The sequence below is a fragment of the Carica papaya genome, chromosome 1, assembly GCF_054855325.1.
Source record: "Carica papaya isolate Zhongbai chromosome 1, ASM5485532v1, whole genome shotgun sequence".
NCBI lineage: Eukaryota > Viridiplantae > Streptophyta > Magnoliopsida > Brassicales > Caricaceae > Carica > Carica papaya.
Window position 1 is genome coordinate 20,650,374 of NC_142309.1, and position 14,606 is coordinate 20,664,979.

The 14,606-nt window shown below is 37.9% G+C and overlaps 1 protein-coding gene across 1 annotated transcript; it reads left to right on the forward strand.

The window, feature by feature from the left end:
• Positions 1-231: 231 nt before the first annotated feature.
• On the forward strand, positions 232-2,929 carry LOC110808447 (exocyst complex component EXO70I-like). The gene is made up of 2 exons (XM_022033945.2): positions 232-1,324; positions 1,457-2,929. Exons 1-2 carry the CDS (start codon positions 539-541, stop codon positions 2,771-2,773), a joined length of 2,103 nt encoding a protein of 700 aa, XP_021889637.1. The 5' UTR covers positions 232-538; the 3' UTR covers positions 2,774-2,929.
• Positions 2,930-14,606: the final 11,677 nt, after the last annotated feature.

Consider the following 14,606-nt stretch of genomic DNA (forward strand, 5'->3'; position numbering starts at 1 on the left):
ACGTCATAAAATTTAATTTTACATAGAATTTGAACAATGTATTCTAAAGCGGATAAAATTTAGAATGTATCATTTTATTTCACGTAGAATTGCATATAATTTTAACTTTTTTTTTTTAATTTTAAAAAATGATTACTATTTTCAAAAATAGTGTGGCAATCTAATTTTTAATTAAAATTTCACATTAACAATTTTACTCTTTCAATTAAATTTATCAAATAAATCTCACTGGATTTGGGCCGAAGAGAACTTCGTCAACCTCACTGATGTCGTTTTGCATAAAATTGCCGTCGTATTACCGATTCAAGCAATGACGAAGAATGGCGGCTGCATATTCTTCGTTATCATCTTTTTCTTCTTTGTCACTTTTCCATAACCAGACGCCATTTGTTCTTCGTTTACATCGGTGATTTAGTCTTCATGTTTGCTTTTCTTCGTCGTCTTCTTCTCTTCCAAGCCTTGTTCTTGCTATTACTCACCATATTAACAACGACATCGTCTTCTTCCTTGCTCTCTGTAACTCCGGAGATCATCATCAATGGCACCCAATGTACATGACTCCACCATCGTGAAGCTGGAGCTTGCATGCTCGAATCTGAGAAACCTACTTCAAGCATCGGCGAAGATGGAGGAGAATCTCGAAGAGATCGATAAAGAGTTTGGAATAATGAAACAGACTCTCGTATCAGCAGCAAGAAGAGTAGCGCCTTTACAGTCCATGGCTATGGCAACCAAAGCTCTAGAAACCAGAATAAACCGAGCTGTATCTCCTGCTCTCTCCCTTCTCGAAACATTCAAAGTCACTGAGTCTCTGCAACACAATCTCCTCGAACTTTCCTCCGAGTTATCCGCCGAGACAAACCCGAAGAAGCGGCTCAAAAACCTGGTGAAGTACGTGGACTGCGTTGCTGACCTAAACGACGCCGTAAACTCCATTAGCCAAAATGGGGAACCAGTGATTCAGAAGCTTCAAGAAGTGGTGGAGTTCTTGAGCCGAACGAAAGCGACGGACCAGTTCAGAACTGAGAGATTGAAGGAGACGATGGTCGCGCTCAAGGCTCTGTATGAAACAGAGGTTGACGCGATGAGGTTTGAAGGGACGCTAGATGAGGCCTTGCTGTATTTGCAGGATGAGTTTGAAAGTATTCTGCAACGGATAAGGCATAAAAATATAGGAGAGTTGCAGAGTGATGATGGTGAAGAAGGAGATGGTGGGTTGGTTAATGATCTAGGTAGTGAGCTGGAGGTCAATATTCTCAGGAGAATTTCAGAAATTTTGGCAAATAATGATTGTTGGGATTTATGTATTGAAATCTATGTCAAGGTAAGTTTGATTAATCTGCTATTACTCTCTCTCTGTCTCTCTGTCTCTCTCTCTCTGTCTCTTTCTCTCTCTCTCTCTCTCTCTATATATATATATATGACTAACAGAAAATTTTTTTTCTGGGTTGAAAAGGTGAGATATAGAAGAGCGGCAAAAGCGTTAATGAGGTTAAAACCAGATTACCTACGAACATATACGCCGGAAGAAATCGATAAAATCGAGTGGGAGAATCTGGAGAAATCAATATCTCTCTGGATTCAACACTTTAATCTGGCGGTCAAAACAGTCTTCGTTTCAGAAAAAAGACTCTGCAACCAAGTGTTGGGAGAGATTTCAATCATGGATGGATTCATCTGGCTCGAATGCTTCACTAAAATTGCAGATAAAATCATGGCAGTCTTCTTCCGATTCGGGGAAGGTGTTGCCAGGGGCAGCAAGGAGCCACAGAAGCTGTTCAAGCTCTTAGACATGTTTGATTCCTTGGAGAAGCTCAAGCCGAAATTTATTGAGATTTTCGAAGGCCAAGCAGGAGCCGACATTGTTGCTAGGTTCAGAGAGCTCGAGAAGCTGCTTGTTCATGCGTCTACTAAAGTTTTCTGGGAGTTTGGTCTGCAGATTGAAGGAAACTCAGATGGGTTTCCTCCGCCACAAGATGGATCAGTCCCTAAGATTGTCAGGTACGCTATTAATTACCTCAAGTACCTTGCTACAGAAACTTACAGTGTTCCCATGGCGAAAGTTCTTCGAACAGAACAAATATGGAAATCTGGGATTTTATCTAAACCCGAAACAGACGAGAATTTGCTTAAAGACGCCATTTTTGACATAATGGAAGCTCTTCAGAGGAATCTGGAGTCAAAAAGGTTACGTTACAGAGACAAAACTCTGGCTTCTATATTCACCATGAACACCTACTGGTATATCTACATGAGGAGCAGGAACACAGAGCTTGGTAAGCTTTTGGGAGAGCATTACATGAGGAAGAAATACAAGATTATAGCGGAGGAATCTGCATATTCTTACCAAAACCAAGCATGGGGACCTCTGGTACGGATTCTAGCCAAAGAAGACGAAGAGTTAAACAGCACAGAACAAGACAAGGACGCCATAGGAGGTATTGTGAGAGGTAAAATGGAATCTTTTCTCAAGAGCCTGGAAGAAATAATGGAGAGTCATCGAGTGGTTTATAATATACCGGATTCTATTCTGAGAGAACAGATGAGAGAAGCGACAGTGAAGTTGGTGGTGCCGGTTTACAGTGAGTTCTCGGAGTTTTACTCGAATATTTTGGGGGAGATTAAATCGATTGTTTGTCCGGAGACCTTGCAGAGTTTACTGGTTCAGGTCTTCAATGGCGGTGGTGAGCGAGTGGAAGGGAAGTTCACGCGCCGGGATAATTCAAAGGATGTTCGAAGTGGCGACGAAGAGATTGCGGTTTCCATGAACTGAGTGAGAGACGGGGTTTTGATCAATAATATACGCACCCATATATATACACACTGTGAACCATAATGTATTGTGAAATATGTATACGAAGATCATATAATATATACACTGCCAACCTATATAAATTAAATAGTTATTGCATGTAAATTCTAATCTTGATTTGTTTCTCTACACAAGTTCTTGATAGTTTTAGTTTTTTCTTATAAATTCATGGAATTCTGAATATTTTTATCATAATTACAAGTTAAACTTTTCACTATTTTCACTGTGGATATTTAAAAAAAAAACAATTGTAATGGATTTTTATACATATTTTTGTTTTTTTAACACTTCTAATTTTTATAGCATATTAGTTAAATTCTTCTGGTATTTTTTTTAAGGAAAATTGTTCACTATATTATTTTATATTATTTAAATTGTTATATTAAATTATTATTTTAAAAATTTAAACGTAATTAATAGATATATATATTTTTATTATTAAACAGATGCTCACTTAACAAAATATGTATTCATGCAAACATCAAACTTTAAAATATTATTAATGTGATAAATTATGTGATTATTAATTTACTCTTTTGTAATGTTATACTTTTAAATGTTTTTAAATTGTTTGATAGTGCTTAAATAAAAGTTGAAAACTATTTGAGTAAATTAGTGTTGGAGATTTTCTTACTGTTTTATGTCTATTTATAGTTTTATATTTAATTTATGAATATTTAGATATAGAAAAAATGATAGGAAAAGAAAGAAAAACTAAATGTAGTTGCTAGTGCGGAAGTCACCTTACTGTAATACAATTACCGCAATATTTTTAAAATTTCATATCACATAAATACATTGTTTGTTATGCAAGTATCTGCCTAACAATTTAAAATATTGATTTGTTAATAAAAATTATTCTATTAAAATTTAAAAATATAAAATAATTTTTGAATTGAAAAATAACGTGTAAGGTAATTAGAATTTTTTAATAATATAAAAAATTATTTTTAAAATGTATTATCCTTATAAAATTTATATTAGTTGTTGCAAATAATTAAAAAAGAGAAAAAAAAAATGTATTAGAAGAGCTCAACTCAATATAAGAGTTCATTAAATCGACAAATGGGCGTCAGAGAACAACTGTTTACCCAACAAGTGTAACGACCTTAGAAATTCTAAAAATAATAAATTATAAATTTAGTACGGAAGTGAAATAAATAGTTAGGGTTTACATTCGTTATAATAATTCAAATTTTTTAATAGGATTACGAAAATGACATTTTTAAAAGAAATAACAAAAAATTAAAGAAATAAACGTAAAATAAATAATTGGATATCCTACTTGCAACCCTCATGTGGATCTGACTCTGGATTCTGATTTTCTTGATCTGAAATGGTTAATGAAAGAATGAGCTACACTAACCCAGTAAGAATATCACGCCACTCACTGATACAAAAATGAAAGCTAATATAAATTATGAAAATAACTAATAGAGCTCTTAGTTTAAATAAATTCATTTATTATAAATAAAATTATTTACCGCATACTAGCAAGATTTCTAAAAAAATAACATATAGAGTCAATAATGTAATACATATCATAATTTTATTTGCAATCGGTTGGAATAACAATTTTCTCTTTCATCAGCCTATTAGTATCCGTGGGGGTCCATAGGGATGTTCCCACTCTGCGTGAACCATTTCTTTTAATATTTTCAATTAACAGGCTGTCCTCATACCCTGTCCGGTATGAGCACCAACTTATTAAACCTCGATAGTCCGTCTGATATGAGGGTGAAACGAGCCGTCCCTATACCCCGTCCAGTATGAGTGCTAAATTACCAAATCTTGATACCCAATCCGGTATAAGGCAACATTCACGGTGGGGTTCCCTATGCATCTGATCCGTCCACTATCTCTTAGAATATCCAGTAAGGCTGCCATTTCATGAATTTACTTAATCAAATAATTTTTCGTTTACCTTTAATTTTCAGGTTTCCCATTTCAACTGTAATCACATAAAATAAACAATACATGCATTTAAACTATAAAATTAATCAATCAGGTATTATCATGCATTCAAACTGTAAAATCAATCAATAGGATCAACAGTGAATAATTTTCGATTCTAACTCATTCGTAACCAGTAATTAATTATGAATAATTTTTAAATTACACAAAATACCGTATTATTATTGATTAGACTTCAATTATATAACAGAGAATAAGGTGAGGATTCTTACTCAAATTGATGTTCGAAATGCTAAACTTTTGGCTACGCCTACTGGCGGTCCCTAGGTTCCCTGAATTTTCCTTCAAGGATTAAAACGCGCTTCAAGTACCTAAAAATATCCCAAAAAATTCAAAATTAGTGTTAGGAACCCTTTTTGGCCAATTCCAGAATTCCGGCATGGTGGCTCCATCGTGCTTTGGCAACGGCATCGCCGTCCGTGGCAGTGGTTTGCCTCGGGTCGGCTATTTTCGGCCGAATTTGGCCGGTTTTATATTAATCTTTGTGAGAAAACACGTTAAGGGGCCTTGGTTGGCCGAAAAAATTGAAAAATCGAAACTTACCGGCGGCGTGGTTCTCTGGTAGGGCGGCTCCGGCTGCTCACATTTGCGGTTGGGTGTTTTGCTTCGGTCAACCTATAAAAAGAAAATGGTGATTACAATGGTGGAAGAATTACACAGAACGGGAATCGGGAAGGGCCTCATCGGAGGTATTTTTTGTAATTTTCTGCAGCGGCGTCAGGTTTTGCCTGCAGTTTTCGGCAAATCTACCGGTCATTTTGCTCCGATTTGGCCATGGGAGTGTTTAAAATCAAATTTTGAGCAAAGAAATTTTTTTTCTTATCTCTTTTGGTGGTCAGAAGTTGCTCCGGCGCGACAGCAGGCGGGCTCGCCGACGGTTTTCTTCCTGGCGGCTGACTCTCCTTCTCTAGTGGGGTGTCAGGTGGCTAGGGTTTTGTGTGAAGAAGATTATTTATATTCATCCCATTTTAATATGAGTCGTCCATCACATTTGATCTATACCGTCCGATCGTGATTAAATAGGGAGTGAATATGGACTATTCATCGCAATTTGATTTGGGCTACCCGATTGCGTTTAAATAAGAAGTGGATCTGGATTGTTCATCATGTTTAAATCTGATCGTCCGATTGCGTCTGGAGAAGGAATAGATCCAGACCATCTGTAAGCGCGGAAATGAATCTGGATCGTCTAATCGTGGGCATGCAGATCGTCCACGTGGCACCAGGTCAGCGTCCCTTGCCACTCGGCGCGCTCCGGTTCGTCGAGGCTGCTGATTGGGCGTCTTGTGTGGTACAATTTTTTAAAATTGCGTTTTAACCCCTAATTTTTTGAATTTTCTTTCAAAAATAATCCCAGAATTTAAATTTTTACATATTTTTTCCAAAATTATTTTCAATTTCATCATTCATTTAATTTTCTCCATTTTTTCATTAAATAATAAATAAAAAAATAAATTTTAAATTATATATATTAATTTGAATATTATAAATTAAATTTTGGATATTACAACTCTCCCCCCTTAAAAGAAATTTGGTCCCTCAAATTTATATTTCTCTCACTCAATCAAACTGTAAGAGATATTAGGCTCTGAAGTCTGATTCTACCTCCTCTGTGGCATCTCTTGGTGTGTGATTTTGATATAGGACCTTAACAAAGAGAATTTTTCGGTTGCAGAGTATTCTGCTCTTTCGGTCCACAATAATAACTGGTACTTCCTCGTAGGACAAATCCTTCTAGAGTGAAAGAGGCTCATGGGCCAAAACGTGAGAGGGGTCCGGGTTGTACTTGTGCAACATGGAAACATGAAACACATTATGGACCCTAGAAAACTCTGGAGGAAGTGCCAATTGGTAGGCGGTGGTGCTAATTCGGTTTAAGATTTCAAATGGCCCAATAAACTGGGGGTTTAGTTTCTCTCTCTTGCCAAACCTACTGATTTTCTTGAAATAGGTGACCTTAAGGAACACCCGATCACTTTTCTCAAATTCTAAATTCCTCCTCCAGGTGTTTGCATAACTCGTCTACCTGTTCTGAGCCGTCTGAATGTTATTCCTAATCTTAACTATTTTTGCTGTAGTCTCCTCTACGAGATTTAGACTGAACAGTTTCCTATTACCCACTTCTTTCCAACATATCAGTGATCTACATGGGCGGCCATACAACGCCTCGTACGAATCCATGCCAATGCTTGTTTGGTAGTTGTTATTGTAGGCGAACTCTATCAGGGGTAAATGATCATCCCAATGGCCCCCGAAGTCAAGAACACAAGCTTGGAGCATATCCTCAAGTGTGTGGATAATCCTTTCTAACTGTCCATCGGTTTGAGGGTGGAATGTAGTACTAAGGGACAGTTTTGTTCCCATGGCTTGCTGAAAACTATGCCAGAACCGAGAAGTGAACCTGGGGTCCCTATCAGATACTACCCTCACTGGCACTATATTTAATTTGACTATCTCCCAGATATATATTATTGCTAACTTGTCTAAGGAGTTGGTCATCCTGATGGCTAAGAAGTGGGAAGACTTGGTAAGTCGATCAATAATTACCCAGATGGTATCGTATCCTGAGTATGTCCTAGACAATCCTATCATGAAATCCATTGTGATATGTTCTCATTTATACTCCGGGATTGATAATGGCTGAAGTAGCTCACTTGAGCATTGATGCTCTGTCTTGACCTGCTGTCATACCAAACACTTAGAAACAAAGTCAGCCACATCTTTTTTCATCCCGTTCTACCAAAATTAGGATCGCATACTTTGATACATCTTAGTGCTTCCAGGATACATGATAAACTTTGAGCTATGGGCCTCTGTCATGATGTCCCTTTTTAACTCACTGTCACCTAAAACACACACCCTCTCTTGAAATCTAAGCAACTCATCGGCAGAGACTCGAAATTCTGAATTAACTCCTTGTTCTGTATCTTTCTTGAGGGCTGCTAAGGTGGAATTGGTGGACTGAGCTTCATTTATTCTTTGGATTAACTTAGTTTGAACAGTCTGGTGGTCCAAACATATGACTCTCTTAAGGTTATGAAGTCGTACTTATTGTGCGGCCCCTATTACCCTGCATTTTGAAATCATCAAGTGAGATAATATATTTGCACTTTTTTGGTTGAGTGCGTCGACTACCACATTGCCCTTACTCAAGTGATATAAGATGTTGCAATCACAGTTTTTGAGGAGTTCTATTCACCTTCTTTGACACATATTGAGATTCTTTTGAGTAAATATGTATTTCAAGCTCTTATGGTCGGTATAGATATGAAAGGTCTCCCCATACAAGTAATGGCGTCAAGTCTTCAAGGCATGGATAATTGCAACAAGTTCAAAGTCATGGGTGGGGTAGTTTTTCTCATGACTCTTCAACTGCCTGGACCTATAGACTATGACATTCTCATGCTGCATCAAAACACAATCCAACCCTAGGTAGGAGGCATCACTATAAACTGTATATTCGTCCGATCAGCTTGGCAAGGCCAACACAGGTGTAGTAGTCAACTGTTTATTTAGTTCTGAAAAACTTCCTTCACAGTACTCGTTCCACTCAAACTTGATGTTCTTCTTTGTGAGTCGAGTCAGAAGAGCAGCTAAGCTAGAAAATTCTTCCACAAACATGCAGTAATAATCTGTCATTTCCAAAAAGCTACGGATTTCCTTGATTGAGGTCAATTTTTCCCATCCGAGCACTGCTTCAACTTTTTCGGGGTTCATTGACACTCCATCCTTTGATATGATATACCCTAGGAAGGTAGTATGCTCAAGCCAGAATTCTAACTTACTCAACTTTGCATACAATTTCTTCTCTCTGAGAACTTGCAAAACCTGAGTCAGATGGTGAATGTGTTCCTCTCTGATTTTTGAATAAACCAAGATATTATTGATGAATATAATGACGAACTAATCTAGAAATTGTCTGAAAATCCTATTCATCAAGTCCATGAAGATGGCTGGAGCATTGGTTAGTCAAAATGGCATGACCAGGAACTCATAGTGTCCGTACCAGAGTCGAAAGACTGTTTTATGAATGTCTTCTACCATGATCTTTACCTAATAGTAACCTAAATGCAGGTCTATCTTAGAAAAGACTTGGGCACCCTGCAACTGATCAAAAAGGTCATCGATCCTGGGGAGGGGGTATTTGTTCTTGATTGTGACCCTGTTTAGATCTCTATGTCAATACATAACCTCAACGTCCCATCTTTCTTTCTTGCAAATGTGACTCCAGCACCCCAAGGGAACACATTATGTTAGATGAATTCACTGTCCTGCAATTCATTGATCTATTTCCTCAGCTCCTCCATCTCAACACAACTCTTGCGGTAAGGAGTAACTGAAATAGGTTGGGTGTCTGGCTGAAGGTCGATGGTGAATTCGACTTATCTGTCCACTGACAGTCCAGGTAGTTCATCCGAAAACACATATAAAAAGTCTCAGACTACTGGAATCTCTTGAATACAAATTTTTTTTTAGCTTTACCAAGTTAGAGAAAACAGTCGGGTTAAAGCACTTGATAATATGAAAGTTTACCATGAGGAAACAAATGTTGAAAAATTTTATTAATTTGTAAATGACTCATCATTAGGAGGGTTGAATACAACCTTTTTATGAAAAAAATCTACAGTGGCGTGATACGTCGCTAACCAGTTCATTCTTAAAATTATATCAAAGTCCCCCATGTCAATTTCTATTAGATCCACACTCAGTTTCTTATTTGTTATATCTATGACACAGACTCTGTATATAACCTCCTCCAGTAGTGTCCTACTTCCAAGAGTAGACACAAACAACACAGAATCAAGTTTTTCAGGTAATACATTTAATTTTGATGCAAAAACATATGAAACAAATGAATGCGAGACACTAGTATCAATCAAAATATGTGCAAGACGGTTACAGATAATGCAAGTACACTGTACCACGTCTGGGTTGGCTTATGCATTTTATTGAGTGAGGTTGTAAGCTCTGCCCTAGATAGGAGGTCTGGCCTGGTTCTGGTTCCTCGGGGTACTCCCTTGCATAATGCTGGGCACTACCACATATGCGGCAGGTGTTGTTGAGGCAATAATAGGGTTGGTCCCCATGATCCTTACTACAGTGCTGACAGGTCCTACTGCGTCCTGTTGTTGGAATCTGAGGGGGAGCCTAAGTCATCAACCTGGGTCTCTTGTTTTATTGAACAGGTACAGTAGGTGCTGGTCTGCGGTGTGGAGCCGAGGGCTTGAGGTTTCCTATTGCTGGAGGAAAAATACGAAGGTTTCTCTTCACTAGCTATGCTTTGGCCAAAATAGTCGAGTAAGTATTGAGCTTGAACACATACAACTGCTGTCTGATCTTAAGATGGAGACCCCACTCGAGCTTTTTTGCCTTCCTACCTTAATCCATCATGCTCTCAGGGGAATACCGACCCAACTCTAGGAACTTCCGAGCATATTCTGATACAGTGATGTCCCACTGGACCAAGTGTGCAAACTCCATCTCCTTCAGATGTCAGAGATGCTCTGCAAGGTACTCTGTATTAAAAACCATCAGGAACTGTTCCCAAGTGACTGGAACGGGCATGGTGGCCTACTTAAGTTACCACCAATGGCTTGCTTCTCTCCATCAGCATGTGGGTAGCAAGAATGACTCTCTATTCGGGAATCACCCCAAGAGTAGTGAAAGCCTTCTTTGTTTTAGCTAACCAGTACTCGACCTTTTCAAAGGAGGATCCCTTTGTAAAATTAGATAGGTTTAGTCTTTTATATCTTTCAATTTAGTCTAGGTCCATTATGGGAGGAACTGAGTCTCGTGGAAGAGGGACTGGACTGTGATGAGGATGTACTGGATGGCCCTGCGGTGGTACTGGATAATACAATGGAGGCACTGGATTATACTGTATTGATGCCGGGTGATGCAGTTGGGGCACCATACCATATTGTGGTGGTGCTGGGTGGTGCTGTGGTGGTGTCAGGTAGTACTGTGGCTGGGGCACCGGATCATACTGTTGTGATACCAGGTGGTACTGTGGAGGAGTAAGGTCATATCGGAGTGGATTGGGATCCTCTCGTTGTAGGGGTGACTTAGCCTATGGCAGCGGGAGAGGGTCAGGTAGCTCTTTCCTTTCCTCCCAGGCTTGCTGGGCAGCGATGAGTCTTTCTAGCATTTCAAATAAATGGTCAACATCCTCTCGAAGCGAACTCTCTCGGGCTACTCAATTTAGTGGGGGTCTTCCTCTCATCATCTATCTGTAACTGCATTTCACAAGGAATGGTTGAGTGATAATTCATTATTTTTAATGTTTTCTAAGAATTTTGTGTAAGAAATGGTTCCGAGAAACGCGGCTCTGATACCAACTGTAACGACTCTGAAAATTTTAAAAGGAATAAATTATAAATTTAGTGCGGAAGCAAAATAAATAGTTAGGGTTTATATTACTTACATCATAATTCAGATTTTCCAATAGGGATACGAGAATGACCCTTTTAAAAAAAATAACGAAAAATCAAAGAAGTAAACGTAAAATAAATTACTGGGCATCCTACTCGCAACCCTCTTGTGGATCAGGCTCTGGATCCTGGTTCTCTTGATCTGAAATGGTTAAAGAAAAAATGAGCTACACTAGCCCAGTAAGAATATCACGTTACTCACCGACACAGAAATGAAGGTTGGTAAAAATTATAAAAATAACTAATAGAGCTCTTAATTTAAGTAAATTCGTTTATCATAAATAAAATCATTTACCGTATACTTACCGTAGCGAGATTTAAAAAAAAATACTATAGAGTCAATAATGTAACACATATCGTAATTTCATTTGCAATTAGTTGGAATAACAATTTTCTCTTTCATTAGCCTACTAGTATCCATAAGAGTCCATAGGGATGTTCCTACTACGCATGAACAATTTTCTTTAACATTTTCAATTAACGAGCCGTTCCCATACCCCGTCCAGTATAAGCGCCAAATTACTAAAACTCAATACCCTGTCTGATATGAGGGTGAAACGAGCCGTCCCCATACCCCGTCCAGTATGACCGCCAAATTACCAAATCTCGATACCCCGTCCGATATGAGAGAACGTTCACGATGGAATTCTCTATATACCCGGTCCATTCACCATCTCCTAGAATATCTAGTAAATGCTGTCGTTTTATCAATTTACTTAATCAAAAAAATTTTCATTTACCTTTCCAGGTTCCCCATTTCAACAATAATCACATAAAACAAATAATACATGTATTCAAACTATAAAATCAATTCATCAGGTATTATCATGCATTCAAACTGTAAAATCAATCAACAGGATCAACAGTGAATAACTTCCAGTTCTGACTCCATTAATAACCTGTAATTAATTATAGATTTTTTCTAAATTACACAAAATACCATATTATTATTGATTAGACTTCAATTCTATAATAGAGAATAAGGTAAGAGATTCTTACTCAAATTGATGTCTGAAATACTAAACTTTTAGCTGTGCCTACTAGCGGTTCCCAAGTTCTCTGAATTTTTCTTTGGAGATTAAAACGTGCTACAAGTACCTAGAAATATCCCAAAAAATTCAAAATCAGTGTTAGGAACCCTTTTTGGCCAATTTCTAAATTCTGGCACTGCGGCTCTATCGTGCTCCAGCGACGGCACCACTACCCGCAGCGGCGATTTGCATCAGGTCGGCTGTTTTCGGCCGGTTTTGTATCAATCTCTGCGTGAAAACACGTTAATGGGCTTTATTGGCTGAAAAAAATCGAAAAACTGAAACTTACCGGCGGTAGGGTTCTCTAGTGCGGTGGCTCCGCTGGCTCACCTTGGTGGTTGGGTGTTTTGTTTCGGTTAACCTGTAGAGAAGAAAATGATGATTACAATGGTGGAAGAATTATACAAAACGAGAATCGGAAAGGGTCTCATCGTAGATATTTTTTGTAATTTCCTGCGGCAGTGCCGCGGGCTTTGCCCGCGGTTTTCAGCCAATTTGTCGGTCATTTTACTCCACTTTGGCCATAGAGTTGTTTAAAATCGAATTTCGAGTAAAGAAAATTTTTTTTTACCTCTTTTGGCGGTCGAAAGTGGCTCCGGCGCGGCGATGAGCAATTTCTTTCCTGACAGCTGGCTCTTCTTCTTCGGCGGGGTGTCTGGCAGCTAGGGTTAGGCTTTGGTGTGAAAAAGGTTATTTATATCAATCTTTTTTTAATCTGAGTCGTCTATCGCGTTTGATCTGAACAGTCCGATCGCGATTAAATAAGGAGTGAATCTGGACCGTTCATCACGATTTGATCTAAATCGTCCGATCGCGTTTAAATAGAAAGTGGATTTGAACCATTCATCGCGTTTAAATCTGATCGTCTGATCGCGGCTGGAAAGGGAATGGATCCGGACCGTCCGTGCGCGCAGGAATGAATCTGGATCGTCCGATCGCGGGCATGCAGATCGCCCATATGGCCTCCCACAGGGCACCGCGTCAGCTTTCCTTGCCACACGTTGCGCTTTGGTTCGTCGAGGCTGTTGAATGGGTGTCCTGCATGGCACAATTTTCTCAAATTGTGTTTTAACCCCAGTTTTTCAAATTTTTTTTTAAAAATACTCGCAGAACTCAAATTTTCACCCATTTTTCCAAAATTATTTTCAATTTCATCATCTATTTAATTTTTTCTATTTTTATATTAAATAATAAATAAAAAAATAAAAATTAAATTATATATATATTAATTTGAATATTACAAATTAAATTCCAAATATTACAAAAAGCTACAAGCTTACTACAACCCTTACTTTCTACCATACGAAATTATAGTTTCATCCCAACAATTTACTTAAATTATAGACCGAACACTGTAGCTGCCATTGACAGATTGACTCGCTAAAAATTTCCATATTTCCTCATACACTCCAAAGAATCATTTCTTCTTCTCCAAAAGTCGACCAAATCAATATATTTATCTTGTTCTTTGGTTTCTTTTATCTTATCCCAAATCTTGCAATTCATTACAAACCCATTACTATTTTTTTATCATCCTGTGTAATTTTCTCGAGAAATTTCACCAAATATGACCAATGTGGAAGACCCAACTTTTCAAATCAAGGAAAGAGAATCACTTCACTTCACTAATTTCCTGGAAAACATTTAGCTTTGTATCCTCTTATTCTTGTCATTGGACGAGATCTCCAAATTTTCTTGCACATCGAAATGTTTCGTTTTGCTCTGTTGAGATGATGGGAAACTCTAATGCGTCATGTGCAAGAGGGGGTGGGAGACGAAGACGCAGATGGGGAAATGGGGAAGTAGGAGGATCACCTATAGGAAACTATACAGGACTCTCGAGGAATGGATGAATCTGATTAGCATTTGGTGCCGGTATTGTAATGATCCCAGAAATTTAAAAAGAAATACATATAATAATTTGAGTGCGGAAGCGAAATAAAGGTTAAGGTTAATATCCCTTATACGATAACTCAAAAGTACTAACAAACATTACGGAACGAATTCTCTGAAAGAAATACGAAAATGGAAAAAAAATAAAAAAACTATAAAGTATTTAGCATCTACTCGTAGCCTTTTTGCGGATCGAATTTAGGAACCAGGTCCTCCTGATCTGAAATGATTAAATAAGGGTTGAGCTACACTAGCCCAGTAAGGACATCACACTATATCACCGTCACAAAAGTAAATGTTGGTAGAAAATCAAAACAACCAATAGAGCAGTAGATTCAAATAGATTCGTTTATCATAAATGAAATCATTTATAATTCACTTACCACTGTGGAATAAATAGAGATAATTTATAAAAACAATGATATCATACGGATCACAATTTCATGCATAATCAGTAACATGGAA